Source organism: Panthera onca, chromosome F1 (assembly GCF_046562875.1).
Source record: "Panthera onca isolate mPanOnc1 chromosome F1, mPanOnc1 haplotype 2, whole genome shotgun sequence".
NCBI lineage: Eukaryota > Metazoa > Chordata > Mammalia > Carnivora > Felidae > Panthera > Panthera onca.
In genome coordinates this window covers 12,316,407-12,334,844 of record NC_138355.1, presented here as the reverse complement: position 1 = coordinate 12,334,844, position 18,438 = coordinate 12,316,407, and the positions used below count along the sequence as shown (strand labels likewise).

Below are 18,438 nucleotides of genomic sequence, written 5' to 3'. Positions count from 1 at the left end.
ACCACTCAGGAAGTTTGGCAACTTACTCATTGGTCACTCCTGATTATTCATATATCTGTTTTTTTTTTTTTTAAAAGGTTTATAATTTTTAATACTGTACGCTATTCATATCTACTATGTTATGTGAGAGATCCCTCTGTTTCCCTTAATGGGGTAGACATAAAGGATGTGGGTTTATGATTCATGCTCCAGAAAATTTGGTCCATGAGTGATCTACTGTGAAAGTTCGACACAAGATTATGTTTAGTGTTACCGGTTTTGTTTTGTTTTGTTTTGTTTTGCATGGCTTCTGTTCTTTCATTCACTTAGTTCCATTGGTAGATGAACAGTTTCCTTTCAGGCGACTACCTACAAATGGATTTTTCTATCCCCTCACTAGCAACATCTATTCTCTTTAGAGAATGCCTTTAACTGCATACAATAAGATTCTCCATGGTATGGGTCCCATTACCAGTCTTACCCATGATATGTTTCCTAATCCTAGACTTTTTGACCAAAGATCATATATAAATTAAATTGCATTTGGGGTTTCTTTCAGGGGCTTCATTTTCCTCTTGTTTGCCATCTTGGGCTTAGGTTTTCATGGAAGTGCCTTAAGAAAGTTCAAAGACATGAAAGTCCTTACCATGTCTTCAGCAAATTCAGTATTGCCTTCACTATAAATAGCTATGTATACTCTTTCAGACAAATTGGACCAATCATGGAAGAGGCTAGGATTTGGATCTTGGGTTCTCCAGTTATATTTCTACCTCTTGCCTCCTAAAACAAAACAAAACAAAACAAAACAAAACAAAATGGTTTGAAGGCTGTAGTAACAATTTTGTTGTTATAAGAGTTAATTCATTTAGTTGACTTCTGATGGTCTCTATTGAGATTCTTGAACAGATAATTAACAGGTATAGTCAGTTGAGTTGCCACCAACTTAGAAAATGTTCAGAGATTTTTATAAGAGCCCTACTCCCTGTTGTTTAGGTCAGTCTTGGCTTAGCTATGGATATTACCTGCTGGTGTCTCACCTTACTCTTTCGTACAGACCATGTGTTTTGATGCACGTGGATCTTTTTCCCGTTATCAGTTTCCCGCCCTGGGGAATTGTATGTTTATTGCTGTGCATTTTCAGTATCTTTCCCTTCCTTGGATTTTTAGAAGTAGAATAAAGGCCAGGGGATGGAGTCACTTCCAGACGAGGACAGAGACTGAGTCATTGTGTAGTGATAAAAGGGAATCTCACAGGAGCAGTTAGGTATCCAGAGATTCCATTAAGTCACTCCATGCTTCATTTAGACAATGCTCTAAGCACTGAGCTTAGCACTTCAGCTTTGCAAGGTAGAACAAGGAGTGCAGAATAAGACTGAGTTTTGAGAGAGGGACAGAGTTCAGTTATGTGTATGGAAATCTCTATGTACATACTTGAGTCTGTTTGCCTTCTTGCTGCCCAAAACTCAAGAGAATAATGCTGAGCTGAGAGAAACAAACTCATAACCCAAATAACCTCTGATTCTGATATTGCTTTTATTTGACTTTTGAATGAATCTTTTTTAAAAAAGATGATTTGCTTCTTTTTTCTTTTGATTTGACTTAGTTTCTTAGTTGTGATTAATTCGATTTGACTTGTCTTCTATGAAAATGTTACCCACAGATTCTAGGATGGAAGCACTATGAGCTGGCTGGAAAAATCCAATCCAGAAATAAACATTTGCGAGTCGTACTTTCCAAGAATGCTTGCATACTTACTGATCATTCAAAATTACTTTTTTAAAATATAATTTATTGTCAAATTGGTTTCCATACAAACATCTTTATGTAGCTGATTATAGTGTTGAATTTATTTTATGGTTGTATTTATGGACATTTGAAATACATCTAACACTGTATTTTTATATCTACTGCTTCTAAAAGTTCAGCAATAGTCATGGGTAAAGGAATTAAAACTTATTTGGTGTACATATAAATTAGTGTATCTGTTCTTAATGTATGCATTTCTGTAGATGTGGTGTTGGACTCATTGACATGTGTAACAGCTTTCCAAAACACTTAACTGATTGATAGGCTCCTGAGTGGCTTAATTAATCTTGTGATTAAATAAATTTCATTCTGAGATATTTAAAAAAATTTTTTTAATGTTTATTTGTTTTTGACAGAGGGAGAGAAAGAGTGAGAGAGAGAGTGAGCATGAGTGGGGGAGGGGCAGAGAGAGGGAGACAGAATCTGAAAGAGTCTCCAGGCTCTGATTTACCAGTTGTAATCACAGAGCCCGATGCAGAGCTCGAACCCATGGACAGGGAGATCATGTCCGGACGCTCAACCGACTGAGCCACCCAGGTGCCCCTCATTCTGAGATATTTAATAGTTTTATCATAACTGTGTAAAGAAAATTACTGAAAAGAATGAAGTTTTGGTTTTTCATTTTATTAGTCTACTGAACTTTGAAGAAAGTACAACCGCTCTGGAAAACTAATTGTAGTAAACACTAAAACTCAATATATATACACTGTGACCCAGTAGTCTTGCTTCTGTGGGTATATATCCAAGAGAAATCAGTTCATATGTCCATGAAAATGCATGTAATTTGTAATAGCTCTAAACTGAAAACTTTTCATATATGTATCAATATTAGAATGGAAGAATAAATTGTGGTTTAACTACACACAAGAATAGTATTAAACAATGAAAAATAACAGTCTTTCATTATGCTTAGCAACATTGATGGATTTCATAGACAAAGCCAATATAAGCGGTATGTTTCCATTTATATGATGTTCAAGAACAGACAACAATAATCTATGGCTATAGAAGTCAGAATGGGATTTTGGAAGAAGGATTGATAGGAAAGAGGTATGAGTGGAGTCTTCAGGAATACTGATACTGTTCTATATAGTGATCTGAAGGATGATTACAAGAGTATATTCATGTGCAAAAATTAATTAAAGTATCACATTTATTATTGTTCACTTTACTATTGTTATAACTTAATAGCAATATAAAATTTTGTTTAAATGGTAGCCACCTTAGAAGACTCTTTCTTGAACAACAAAGCACTAACTTGAGACTTAGGGGACAAGAGAGTTGGAAGATGTCTCCAGGGAAATGAATAATAAATTTGACTATTGTTCTGTGAGAATGTGACAATTATTTAGTATAGTATAGGTTTCTTTAAATGGAATTGTTGAAGAAAGGGAAAATGGTAACATACAGTCCCTCAAAATGGTGCCATCAAAAAGAAGACCATTGGTCTGTAAAGGCTTAAAATCACATATTGAAACTTTTATTCTCTAAAAATGAACATCATAAATTAGCTCAGTGACAAGTCAATGTTTATCGCTCTTTTACTTCCAAACTCTGGGAGGTCTTTGGAAAATTAGCCAGTTGCTTACTCAATATGTCATTTCCAAAAATAAAGATTATACACTTGTAAGAAAGCTGGAAATGTGTTCCTCCATGGGGTAGGGCTCAAGTGCAGTTTTCACTCTTACATGTTTTCACACTGCTAAAAGCACCATGATACTCAGTGGATAGAGCCAGAAATCAAGTTTTGTCTTTCTGTCAGGGCCAGAAAGTAATGTCATTGCCAATGGCTAAAAGATAGGAAGAAAAGCAGGATGCCTAAATAGGTCAGAAACTGAATAACATTCACTGAAAAATTAAAAGTTTATTAGGTGATTGTACTCAATAAGCTTATGCTCGGTGGTCATTAATCTCCTGAATATTTAACTTCTTCCTTAGAACACTTTTAATCTAAATTTATCTCTGTCATATTGTTGTTATAGTACTAAGGAAGTGAGCTGTTTTGGCTTTTGTTTGTTTTTCATGTTTTGCCTGAAATTGAGTAATACATAGAATATTCAGACAGGGTTTTGGTCTAAGCTTTGATTTTTAGCTAATAATTAGAAAAATAAATTTATCCCCATTATGTTTTATCTGTCCTTAATTGTATATGCTAACACAGGATATTGACAAAGTTGTGGGAAGCTGAGGTGCAGTGTGTGAAATTCCTTGGCAGAAAGTGTGCTCTCCATATGGAAGGTTCCAGGTGGGAGAATGACTCAGAGGGCAGACTTGAGCCTGACCACCTGAGTGCACATGCTGCTACATGGGTGTGTTACCAGTTGCGAAATGTGGACACTAGTAGTCACTGCCTCACTGGGTTTTTGCAGTGATTATAAGAGTCAACAGCATAAAGCCCTTTATTATTATATGCCAAGTAGTGTTCTCTCAATATAGTTGCTATAATATAATAATAAATGTGAAAATGGTTTCAATAAGTCTTTTATTCATTTAGGTTTATTATTAGCATGATTTTACTTGTGCTGTATTTTTCATTTGTGATAACTAACATCACCCGTTGATAATACTGAAATATGAAATGAGATGTTGATGTCCATATTCTGCAGACCCATTCAATATCCAAATATTTTTAGTAATACTAGGAAACATTTAGAGGTACTCACAATTTATTTATTCATTTTTGATATTTTAATTCTAAGCCTAGCCTGTAAGGGTTCCCAGTAAGTTTTAAATGCTAAAAACATAGTATTAAAGTCATTAACATTTAAAGATCTAAAACCAGATATTTTGAAGGAATTTTGGAGAGAAAAATACAATTCCACAGGACTTGCATCCTATCAGAGAGATGAAACATTGTTTTTTTGGTCACCAAGATAGTTGAAATGGCGAAGGGATAAATTATATCTTTCATATAGTCTACATGACAAAACAAGCTACAATGGCAAAAGGCTGTGTCCAAAGAATATACAAGAGAAGATTGTGTGTGCGTGTGCGCGCGTGTGTGTTTTAATCGAAGGACTTTAAACATCTCTGTATGTCTTCTCTGTGTTTAAGAAGGAGGAGAGATGGGGATTTATAGTAGTTGGTTTTAATTAGAAAAGTACTTTATTTGAAGAGCATAATGTTATTTATTTCAACATTTTATTCCATGTTACTATAGTATTTTTTAAATGAAATGTGAAATTTGGAAATGTAACCTATTAGAATAAACATTTTATTAAAATTTAACCTTATGCCATTTTTCCCATTAATTTGCTTAGGATCACTTTAGACTGTTTTTGTTGTTGTTTGTCTGTTTTATTGTTTTGCTAGTCAACATGATCGTAAATGCTTTAGTGTAATTTAAGAAAGAAGTTGAGATAATAAGTAAGGAATTGAATTTCTCATTCATTTATGTATTTATTTATTTTTCCAAAAATTTTAACATTTATTTTTGAGCAACAGAGCCAGACAGAACATGAGCAGGGGACGAACGGAGATAGGGAGACACAGAATCCAAAGCAAGCTTCAGGCTCTGAGTTGTCAGAACAGAGCCCGACGCGGGGCTCGAACTCACAAACTGCGAGATCATGACCTGAGCTGAAGTTGGAGGCTTAACTGACTGAGTCACCCAGATGCCCTTATTTATTTATTTTTATTTTTTTATTAAAAACATTTTTTAGTGTTTATTTTTCAGAGAGAGAGAGAGAGAGAGAGAGAGAGAGAGAATGAGTGGGGGAGGCACAGAGAGAGAGGGAGACACAGAACCCAAAGCAGGCTCCAGGCTCTGAACTGTCAGCACAGAGCCTGATGTGGGGCTTAAACTCACAAACCATGAGATCATGCCCTGAGTTGAAGTCACCCACTTAATGGACTGAGCCACTCAGGTGCCCCTATTTATTTTTATTGTTTTTAAGTTTATTTTGAGAGAAAGAGAGCAAGAGAGAGAGAGAGCACATATGTACGGGGGTGGGGGTTGGGGCGTGGGGCGGCAGGCAGAGAGAAAATCCCAAGCAGTCTCTGAGCTGTCAGTGCAAAGCCCCACACAGAGCTTGCTCTCACGAACCATGAGATTATGACCTGAACCGAAATCAAGAGTCAGACGCTTAACTGACTGAGCTACCCAGGCATCTCTAATTCTTTTAAATTTATCCCTTTAACAAAAAATAAAAAGCCCAAAATTTTCCTTTGTTTTATTGTTAGTGGATTCTTGTACTGTGATGCTCTGCTATCAGGGGTGCTGTAAAGTGTGTGTGTGTGTGTGTGTGTGTGTGTGTGTGTGTCTGAAGGGGCTGAGAGCAGGGGCAACGAGTGCGCTTTGGAGTCAGGCAGAGCTGAATGGAAATTCCAGCCTGTCCCATGTTGTTGTGGATCTTTTGGCAATATATGAACATTGCTTTCTTCTTCTGTGGATCAATACATGATAGTTATTATTTTGGCAGATGTGATTTAAATACACCAAGCTTTTGGAATGTTTAATTACTTCATTCAACTTGAATTTATTTAGCACAGGTCTATGGCTCTGTTCCTCTTCTTTACCTGCCTGCATTCTAAGGTGCAGGAGAGAAGAGTCAACCTGAGTGGGTAAATGTGACTGATCTCGTAGGTTAGGTAGACACCACTATTTGAGAACGCCTTTGTCAAAACAAGGAATGACGCATATTTCTTAGAGTTTATCAAATTACTTTTATGTAACACACATTTGCTGTTTTTAATGATATATTTTGTGTTTGACTTCATTTCTGATATTATGACTCATACTGGTGTACAAATGGCAAAAGATAGCAGAGTGAGATATCATTATTGAGAAACCATGGAGATCCAGGTAGAGAGTAGTTTTCATTTGGTGAGATGTCCCACATACTTATAGTTGGGACAGCCTAGGATATGGGACCCGGAGACTGGTGTTAGGATCTTGGACTAAATGAGAATAAAAGCAGAAACCAGGAAGCTGGTGCCAGGAGAGGTTGAAACAGTTAACCCATTTCGTTGAGGAACAGCATTCAGATTATATTAGAACCAGGAAACACAGCTTTTTAAACTCAAGTCTAAAATGTGTATGAAGACAATCAAGTGAGAGATGTTGACAGACTGGGATAGCACACATAGGTTCCTACTGGTAACCTTACCAAATTGTGCAGCTATCAGTCCCCTTCTGAGGTTGACTCAGACCCACAAGCAGGTCTGGCAAAGCAGGTAGCTCTCACCTAAACTGTAGTTTGGCACCTAGGCCAAGAGACTCATTCAGGACTAAGTTAAGAAGCAGGTAAACACTGTCAGAGTAGACTATGCTTTATTTTCAAGGTTGACTTCTAGATTCTTGATCAGTGAGGGATTCAGATATCTCCCCAATTAGCAAACTGTACCTGCTTTGTTTCCCAGACTGTGCTGAAGCTGCCCAAGTAGACAGGATTGTCTGGTGCCAACCAGATAGTCTGGAGATATCACTCCTGGGCATGGTCAGTGTCAATACCTCCCTCTGGTCTGCAGTGCCTTGGAATGCTGTTGGATGTCTGTGAGGCTGGCCACCCTGCCCTGAGGCTTAACAGTAATCAGAAGAGGAGAAGGTGGTAGTGTAAATAAGACTGCAGTCCTCCTTGCTTGTGTACGTGGGCTAAAAAATCCCTGATAACCTCTTGCTCTGCAAAATCCCACATGAGCATTCTTTACTTTTGAGTGCAGACTAGTTAAGATTGAAGATGTTTGCTGTTTTCATCAAATAGTATCAGACAGTACAGAAAAGTCTCTTGGTTCCTGATTCTCATTGCATCAAAAATCTAGAGATGACCGTATCTTTCCAAAGTAAGAAAACTGAATTCATATCAAAGTTATGAGATGACCAACAGTATACCTAAAGAATTTTTAGTGAAACAACACTTTGTAAATTTGCTAGGGGGTGGGGATTAGCCAATGCGTGGATTGTTCTCTTTTAATTCTAGAGTTTACCAAACTTTATTTGGTTTATTCCTTATGACTTACTATTATTGCTTGTTTTTTTTCTCTTGGAATAAGCTCAAGTGCTTTTTATAGCATTATAAAATATAATTGCTACTTATTGAATTATTTAATTAACACCAATACCTTGTATTTGCTACATGTTTTATACTTTAAAATATTTCATGTTGTGTATTTGATTGCCATAAATTATTGGAATATTGCATATGGATTATTAACTATATTCTACAGATAGGGAAATTGAGATCCTTTGTTTGGATAAAGAACTTGTTCAAAGTTATATAGCTGCTAATTTAAGCAAAGGCATGGACTGAAATACAGATTTCTTACCTCCACACATTTCAAATTGTTAGAAATTCTGAGCCTGGGAATTATACTCTCTCAGAATCTCCTTCTATTCTTAAGCTTTTGGTGCAGTTTTTACTGTTTTACTGTTTTCTTCTATTCTCTTGTTACTTTCTCATCATAGCATTCTTGGATATTTTTTGTATCTGTTCTTGAGTGGGTTGCCTACCACTTGATATACTGACTTGTGCTCTAATATCTGTGTGAAACAGCGATTTTTACATTCTATAATTCTGCTTTGGAATTTACCTCTACCTAATCTCTGCAGTTGACTCTTCTTATCTTACCCTACTCAGAGAAGGATTTGCCTTATTGGATCTGGCCATTTATCCCTCTAATCTAATATCAGTTTCCAGCAAGATCCTGACAAACCATTTCAGAGGAAAGCAATGCACTCTCCCTGACTAGGAATTAGGAAACAAAACCCTTGCTGTGACTCTGCATTTAGACTGTGAGCACGTTATTTAGTTTCTTTCTTTCGTGTGTGATTTCAATGGATTATTACAAACTGCAACTTCAGGTTGTCTATTTGTTGGATATTTAATGTTTAGACCTTTGATGCATCAGCTTCATTATTTATGTCACATGGAATACTAGATAAAATACTTTTCTAAAAGTTCTGAATTCACAACAAACAACGTTGTGGACTGATTAAATAATCATTTAAATGTGGTTTGTGTTACATAATATATATACTTCACATTGGCTTTCTACTGTGTCTTAACATGACTCTGAATCAAATTATATAAATTCTTATCTTTCAGTCCTGGACTTGAGTTTCATTGTAGACTCACAACTAAATCAGCAAGTATTTGAATACTTCTCTAGAGTTGCATCACCATTAGCTGTGGAGTTTTTAAGAGAATGTATATTCCAGGGCTTTATTCTAGAGAAAAATGACTTTTCAAAATGGAAAGTGGGAACCTTTATTTAAGAAACTTCCTAGGTCATTCTGATGTCTAGTAAGGGTGGAAACTATTTGTTTATTTTGAGAGAGAGCACATGCATGTATATGAGCGTAGGAGGCAGACAGAAAGAGGGAGAGAGAGAATCCCAAACAATCTCCATGCTGTCAGCACAGAGCCCAATGTGAGGCTTGAACTCATGAGCCATGAGATCATGACCTGAGCCAAAATCCATAGTCGGATGCTTAACTGAGCCACCCAGGTGCCACTGGAAACTGTTTTTCAAGATTAGGGAGTGGGAGGGCTTCAGAAATAAGCAAAGTGTTTTAGACAAGGCTCACTTATTCAACAGACGTGCCCTGCCCTGCATGAATACCCTCAGTGTATCCATCATTGTTGGGACTGAAGCATACAATTGGACAGCTTCTGTCTGGAGATGCTCGCATTGTAGTGAGAATTACCTCAACAACTACTTTATGGTGTGTATATTACAGTAGGGAAACATACAGTCTTATGATACTAAAGAAGAGGGTCCTAATTCAGCCCTGGTAAGACTTGTATGAGAGATGGGAGGAGGTTTAGAAAGGTGGCCTTGGGGAATGATACTTGAACATTCTGCCCAGGGAGTAATCTGTCATTTTGACAATGAAAAATAGAGCAGAGAAATAAGGGTAAGAGGATGGTGTGGTGAAAGCGGCCTTTATGGGGTGGTGGTCTAAAAGCAGGACAAAGGACTTGGAAGCAGGAAGCTCCCATACTGTGTGAGGAGGTAAAAAGAACTTGCACCAGGGTGATGGTAGTTGAAGAGAGGAAGGTAAGATAAGGAAACATCAGTGGACTTTGATGTATGACTGGATATGGAAATGCAGAGGAGAAATGGGTCAAAGGTCTCCATACTGATGTCAGGCTGGTGGTACCCCTGACTGAATACAAGGGTTGTAGAATAGAGCTAGTTGAACAGAGGATGATTAATTTCCTTCATCTCCTTGGTCTGTGCATTTGCCCTGATGTTTAGTAGAATGCCTATACTCAGTGGATGCCTTAGTTAAAATATTGGTTTGGCAAAAAAATAAAATTAAGAATAAAAAAATATATATTGGTTTGGCCGCATCTACTGTGACCTATAAAAGGTGGAAAGTTCATTTCCCTCTATACAGAAATGTCTGGGCAGGTAGAGTCACTTGATTCCACTAGGTTGTCCAGAGATCGATTTCCAAGCTCCTTTGTTGCTTCACTTCCCCTAGGGTATATTATGGTTGAAGATGGCTTATTTCCTTAATTCTGCCTTAAAACAGAATTCAAGAAGAAAATAGGAAGTAGAGAGCAAAGAGATTCCCTTTTAAAAAATATTTATTTTTGAGAGAGAGAGAAAGAGATAGAGCATGAGTGGGGGAGGGGGAGAGAAAGAAGGAGACAGAATCTGAAGCAGTCTCCAGCTCTGAGCTGTCAGCACAGAGCTCAACACAGGGCTTGAACTCACAAGCCAGGATATCATGCCCTGAGCAGAAGTCAGGTGCTTAACTGACTGAGCCACCCAAGAGCCCCAAGAGATTCCTTTTTAAGGCAGTGCCCTATTGTTCTCTGCATTGCCTTGGTCACATGGCTATACCTAGGTATAAAGTAGGCTGTGAAAAATGCTGTGTTAGCTGGCCAGCCATGTAATCACTAAAACTCAGAAGTTCTATTGCTAAATAATCAAGAGGATTTTGTGGCCTAAGTTCTTAAACATGGGACCTGCTGCAGAGGTCCTTAGTTTTGTTGAATCAATGTGCTTAGAATTTGGTCACGCTGAGTTGTAGAAGGAGGGCAGGCCTCCAAGTGGAAGTGAACAGGAGGTAATTGAAGACGTAGACTAGTAGTCAGAACTGTGAGCAATCCATGCAATATAAATATGTGAGGCCCTTCCAAGGACCATGGTTGTACTTGTTAGACAAGAGAAGAAAGCAATGAAAACAAAACAAAACAAAGCAAAACAAACCAACAAATAAACAAATAAAAAGAAGACAATAGGGAGGATTTGCAGTGCGTGCAAGTTCGGTGGTAGGAAGTGGACAAAGAATCCAGGGAAATAATTGGAGACATAACCATCCAAATACACTGCAAAATATTGTTTCCTGAGGCAGGAAGAGAAACATGACATATTCCGGAAATGATAAAAAATTAAGGAAGACAAAAATAAAAGATGTTGGGACCAAGCCAAGAGTATGAGGGGAGAGAGCTGACTATTGAACAGAACAAAAATTTCAGCTAAGATGTGTAGCTTGCCAACATGAGGCTCCATGTAGAGCCTCAGATAAGATGGGCTAGTCTACAAAAGGAATCTGGTCTGTTGCAGAAGGACATTGTTTAGAACACATTTAGTGAAGGAAAGGTTCTGTTGAAAGTATGGAAGTATGTTCAAGAAACTGCCTGGTTGTGTGTGAGGGAAGATATTATACTGGCCTATTTACTAACTACTATTTCAGTGGGGAAATTGACACTTGAAAACAGATCAGACAAGTTCTGTAAGCACTAAAAAAAAAAAAAAAAAACACACACACAAAAAACAAAAAACCCCAAAACACCAAAACTTTAATTTCTATAAATAGCTTCATTTAGGTTAGATTTTTAAATAATCAACCAGTAGTATACACTACAATTGGAAGGTTCATATCCATTCTAAAAGGAAAGGATTTTGAATATGTGGTGTTTCAATTTTCTGGAGTATTGTGTGGTGGAAAGAAGAATCTTCCTAAACTCATTCAGGGGCCTCATATTCTGGCATCTGAGTCATGTCATTCCCTCAAAGTATACTTTTGACCTGTTTTGCTTACACTATCTAATAGGGAACAAATCTGGCATGTGGTGTTTTGTTTTTGTTTCTGTTTTTGTTTTAACTGACCTGGAAGTGAGGCTTATTCAATAGCCAAGGAACCTTTGACACAGATGTTATCTTTAGCTCCCTTTATTTTTGAACTTGATAAAAAAGAAATCTAGGTCCAAGCTAAATGGGTTTAGTAATTTGTCTGAATTTGTTAGATCTTATTGATCAGTGCTGCCCAATAGAAATATAATGCAAGGCACGTATACAATTTTCAATTTTCTAGTAGCCATATTAAAAAAAAAAAAAACATAGAGAGAGGGGTGCCTAGGTGGCTCAGTCATTAAGCATCAGACTCTTGGTCCGGGCTCAGTTCTTGATCTCAGAGTCATGAGTTTAAGTCCTGCGTTGGGCTCCACACTGGGCCTCCTTAAAAAAAAAATGTAGAGAGATAGGCAAAATGAAAATTAAAACAAACAAACAAACTTTCAAGTACCCAACTAGCTATAAGAGCTAGTTCAATAATTCAGTATTGGATAGCATGGTTCTGGAGAATTCATCAATCATTTTTGTTCTCTGCTTATTCTAATGTTGACATGAATGTGTTGATTGCAAGTCTATCATTAAGGAGTTCATTAAGGATTTGTCCTTAATTTTAAGTGTGGGAGTTATACTGGGCACTAATGCTAATAATAATGTTTAGTGAATTAATATTCCATTGCTTTACTTTCTGACTTGGATGTCTTTTTTTAAGTTTATTTATTTTGGGGGTGAAAGAGTGAGCAGGGGAGGGGTGGAGAAAGAAAGGGAGAGAGAGAGAATCCCAAGCAGGCTCTGTGCTATCAGCACGTGGGGCTCCATCCCATGAACCATGAGGTGATGACCTTAGCCAAAATCAAGAGTCAGATGCTTAACCAGCTGAGCCACCAAGGTGCCCCTCACCTTGGATGTCTTAAAAGTAAGACAGCTATTCCTTTACCAGCAACATGGGTTTTTCAACTGTGCCCAGGATGATGTGGGCAGAGGCAGAAAAATAAAATGATCTTCATCTGGGGACCACTGAGATCCTACATTCTCACTGATAGTTATGCTTCTGTCTTTACCCTGAAGTTTCAGGGGAAAATATGGGGAATTATGAGTAGATTTTGGGTCAAAGTCTTCTTATCATTCTGGCCTTACTTTCCCAGTGCTTTAGTCCAGTCAGGCTGCTGTAACAGCAGTAGACAGCATCTGTCTCTATACATCACTGTTACAGTATCATTGACTATATTCTTTATTCTATACCTTTTATTCTCATGATTTATTCATTCTGTAACAAGAAGCCTGTATCTCCCACTTCTCTTCTGTATCCCAATCTTCCACCTTCTTTCTCTCTGAGAATCAATAGTGTGTTCTCTGTGTTTATGAGTCTATTTCTATATTTGTTTGTTCACTTGTTTTCTTTTTTAGATTCCATATATAAGTGAGATTATATGGTATTTTTCTTTCTCTTAGTTCACCTAGAATAATCCCCTATAGGTCCATCCATGTTGTCAAAAATGGCAAGATCTCATTCTTTTTAATGGCTGAGTAATATGCCATTAAATGTATACACAACATCTTCTTTATCCATTCATCTATCGGTAGACACTTGGATTGCTTCCTTATCTTGGCTATTGTAAGCAATGCTGCAATAAACATTGGGGTGCATATGTCTCTTCAGATTGGTGTTTTCATCTCCTTTGGGTAAATACCTAGTAGTTGAATTACTAGATCATGTGGTATTCCTATTTTTAATTTTTTAAGTAAGCTCAGTACTGTTTCCCACAGTGGCTGCACCAATTTACATTCTCACCAACAGTGCATATGAGTTCTGTTTTCTTCATATCCTCACCAGCACTTGTTATTTCTTGTCTTTTGCATACTAGCCATTCTGACAGGTGTGAGGTGATATCTCATTGTGGTTTTGATTTGCATTTTTTTGATTATTAGTGATGTTGAACATCTTTTCATGTATCTCTTGACCATCTGGATGTCCTCTCTGGAAAAAATATCTATTTAGGTTTCCTGCCCATTTCTTTTTTTATTTTTTTTAACGTTTATTAAGACAGAGACAGAGCATGAGTGGGGAAGGGACGGAGAGAGGGAAAAAGAGAATCCGAAGCAGGCTCCAGGCTCCGAGCTGTCAGCACAGAGACAAATGCAGGGCTCAAACTCACGAACCATGAGATCATGAACTGAGCCGAAGTTGGATGCTTAACAGACTGAGCCACCCAGGTGCCCCCCTGCACACCACCCCCCCAACATTTCTTAATCAGATGTTAATGATGATGATGATGGGTGTTGAGTTATATAAGTTCTTTATATATTTTGGATATTAGCCTCTTATTGGATATGCCATTTGCCCATATCTTCTACAATTCAGTACATTGTCTTTTCATTTTATTGATGATTTCCTTTATATGCAGAAGCTTTTTATTTGGGTGCAGTTCCAATAGTTTATTTTTGCTTTTGTTTCCCTTGCCAGAGAAGACATTTCTAGAAAAATGTTGCTAGGGCCCGTGTGAAAGAGATTACTGCCTATGTTGTTTTTCTAGGAGCTTTATAGTTTCAGGTTTCACATGTAGGTGTTTAATACACTTCGAGTTTATTTTTGTCTATGGTGTAAGAAAGTTGTCCAGCTTCATTCTTTTGCATGTAGCTGTCCAGTTTTCCTGGCACCATTTATTGAAGAGACTATCTTTCCCCATTGTCTATGCTTGCCTCCTTTATTATAGATTAATTGACCATACAATTTTGGGTTTATTTCTAGATTTTATATTTTGTTCCACTGATCTTTGTGTCTGTTTTAGTGCCAGTGCCATACTGTTTTGGTTATTATAGCTTTGTAGTATGTCTTGAAACCTGGAGATTGTGATATCTCCAGTTTTGTTTTTCTTTTTCAAGATTGGTTTGGCTACTCAGGGTCTTTTGTGATTCCATACTAATTTTAGGATTACTTGTTCTGGTTCTGTGAGAAATTCTATTGGTATTTTGATAGGGATTGCATTGAATCTGTAGATTGCTTTAGGTTATGGGCATTTTAACAATATTAATTCTTCCAGTCTATACTCTGAAAACGACAAAAAAATTAGTGAAAGAAATTGAAGATGACACAAACAAATAAAGGATATTCTGTGCTCATGGACTGAAAGTCTATATGACCTTTCAAAAGACTAACCTGTAGGGACACCTGGGTGGCTCAGTCAGTTAAGCCTCTGACTTCGGCTCAGGTCATGATCTTACAGTCCATGACTTCCAGCCCTGTGTCAGGCTCTGTGCTGACAGCTCAGAGCCTGGAGCCTCTTTCAGATTCTCTCTCTCTCTCTCTCTCTCTCTCTCTCTCTCTCTGTCTCTCTCTGCAACTCTCCCACTCACACACTCTCTCTCTCTCTCTCTCTCTGTATCTCAAGAATAAATAAACATTAAAAAATTAAAAAAAAAAGACTAACCTGTAAACATGAGCCACTCAGGTTTAAAAAGCAAGGGAATGATATGCAAATATCAGCATTCTTAGAGATGGTACTTGGAAATCAGTTTGAAGAATGGACAGGAAGCAGTGAGAGTCATCAGTGATTCTAGAATCACTTAAAAGGTTTCTTGAAGTACATGTTTATGAAAATCTGATGCCCAGATTTTCAGGTGTGCAACGGAGTGATTGTTGTGATGAGCATGCCTGCTGGTCCAGGGAACACACTTTGAGAACTATCGTACTACATTTGGGAGACTACTTCAAAAATTTTTGCATTGATCTATGTGAGATATAACATAGATATAAATGCTGACAATAGAGTTGACGAGGAAGGGTTGGTTCCAAAGATATGAAAGGAGTTATGATTGACAGGACTTGTTAAGAGACCAGAGTATACAGATGAAGTAGAGGTAAGTGTCTAGATTGATTTCTAGATTTCTAACTTTAGTAGGTAGATGGAAAATGGTGGTACCTTTATCGCAACGTATGGAATAAAAGAGGAGAAGATAGAATGGTTTGGGAGTGGAACTGATGATGAGTTTGGTTTTAAACACATCCAATGGAAATTTATGTGCAGATATCTGTTAGGAAAGTGGAATAGTGTAAAATTGGGGATACAGTTACAAGAATGAAGTTATAAGTGTGGGCAGGTACATCTCTAGAAGAGAAATCATAGGTATAAAGTGAACAGAATAAAGTGCTAAGAACAGAACTGTGAAGTATGCCAGTATTTAAGGTGAAATCAGAATAATTCACCTTGAAAAGGTCTGAGAAGGGCTGGCAGGAGCCATGGAGTATTTCCTAGGAGGTTGTGATCAGGCTGTCAGCACTGCAGTGAGGTCAACTGACATATGGATTCAAATGCACTTAATTTTGTCAGAGTGTCATGGATGGGACCCAGACTGCATTTATCTGAAGTTAGAAAGTGTTTTTGAGGACAGAAAACATGCCTTTTGTTTTTCTGATATTATGTTTCTGTTCACTTCTGAAGAAGATTACACTATTGATGGAAATACTTGGGGGTGTGAGTGGATTCACACTCAAGTTCTAAGCTAATATTTTAGCTAAAAATTAATAAAATGTTTAGAGAAGAAATTGAGAATCAAAATCAGATCATGATCTTACGGTTCGTGACTTCGAGCCCTGCATCAGGCTCTGGGCTGACAGCTCGGAGCCTGGTGCCTGCTTCAGATTCTGTGTCTCCTTCTCTCTCTCATCTTCTCCCACTCTCACTCTGTCTCTATCTCTCAAAAATAAATAAATATTATAAAGAGAATAATATATGTATGTGTACATATGTACATAGACATACATATATATTCTTTTGAGGAAGCACTGTCTCTTGTGGGGTATTATTCCTTTCTACAGAAAGCTTTCAGAAGTGAGGGTTTTGTGGTTGGTCCTTCTGAAAGTGTTTTGTTTTATTCCTCACCCCCATCCCTGCTGGGGAACCAAGAATGCTATTATTGCTATTAAGAATATTGTTTTACTTTGTGACTCTGTGTGACAGCTGGTCACGATTATTTTATTAGTTTACTGATTGGCCCAACTTAAACCAAAAAGAAAGACAAGGTCAGCAAATGTGATAGCTGTTAGGGCAGCTGTCACTTCTGGTAATCTGGCCACAACCTTTTTTTCCCTTTTCCTCCAGTGTTTTTCTAAGCAGATTTATAACAAAACCAAGAGAGTAAATAGAAATTGCTGCCCTCCACAAGATCAGGACCTGGGATAATGGTTTCATAATCAGGATTTATCAGTGGTGTCTGGAAAACATATTTTAAATGTGTGTGTCCAATAACAATGTGCCCACCTTTATTTTGGGAAAACTTCTTGTGAGGTGTGCACATTGATTGACTCTTTAGGACTCCCTAGAAAGCCAGATTAGAGACTGAGCAGACATAGCCCTTTGGATTTGCTTCTTGTATTCCTCTATTAATTAGTTGGAAAGTTCTCCACACAATGTGGGCCAAATGCAGAACATGAGGGACTGCCAGTAAAGCAGTGAGCTTCCTAAAAGACTAGAATCAAAGCACATTTTCTATTTTGGCCTCTATTTTGGGTCTGATCAAATGGATTTTCTGTGTATAGATTTTATCTTTCACTTGTTGACCCGTGTTTCAAGGCCCGGCAGTACAAAAGGAACACTTCAAATCTCAGGCTGCAAATTATCAAATGTGTAATTGTTTTTTTCACAGAGGTGAAACTAATCTTCTAAACTATTAGAAAGTTTACTTGTTGACAGATCACATTCTTAAAAGACTAGCAAACAGCATGCTATTGAGGCTTATGGGTGAAAATGGAAGATTTGAAGGTATAAGTCATGAAACACAAAAGTTCAAATCAGTTTTGAATACTTTAGTAAGGTAGTAAAGTAATGACTTTAAGTTATGTGTTTTTCATTTAGGATTCAAAACAACATGTAGTAAAGCATATCACTGGAGTTCAAATTAACATTTCCCTCTTTTCCTTTCTTTGAGCAGGTGGTCAAGTTATTAAGCAACAAAAGGTCACAAGCAGTTGGAATATTAATGTCTAGCCTTCACTTAGATATGAAAGATATACAACATGGTAAGTACACAAATAAAGATTCAGCTTTTGAATACCCACTTTTGGGCAGAAGGATGTGATGTTTGGTGGTAAAGTTGTTTAGAGTGTTTAGAGTTATATTGAGATTAGTATGAATGCTACCGATCTTTCTTCCATGATCGTTTCTGGAAGGGCTGCTCATAACTTGGCTTTTGCGTTGTTTCTGTATCTTGCTAAAAGCCTAATTCTCATGTGACATATTTAGTATGCATTAATAAAGTTTGATTTTTGATTCATCATAAATACTGGTCTCACTGTGCCCTGTAACTAATTAGACTTTATCTGAGGTATTTACTTCTGGATGCCATTCTCAAAGAGTGACTGGTAAACAGGATAATAATGAGGTAGGTCTCAGCCATTGAAAATAGCTAGAGATAGTGTATTGGAGAGAGAAATATATTGAGACTTGAATCTCAAGTGTTTGATGAGCTAACATAAATTTTCTAAAAGGTTGGCTTCAACCAGTGTAGGAGTTACATGGATGCTTGTTTTGATTGTTGTTGTTTTAAGAATGGTTTTATGATTAGAGATGTCAAACAGTAGACTGGATTGCCATGTATAGTAATTAAAACTGAAAAGTGTTCAAGAGGTTG

At 37.3% G+C, this 18,438-nt stretch overlaps 1 protein-coding gene across 1 annotated transcript in view; it reads left to right on the top strand.

Moving 5' to 3' along the window:
• Window positions 1-18,438, top strand: part of FMN2 (formin 2) — a 386,263-nt gene that overhangs the window by 160,694 nt on the left and 207,131 nt on the right. Inside the window, exon 7 of the mRNA XM_078441390.2 lies at window positions 17,740-17,827. Within this exon, the coding sequence (XP_078297516.1) occupies window positions 17,740-17,827 (88 nt within the window). The remainder of the gene's footprint in view (window positions 1-17,739; window positions 17,828-18,438) is intronic.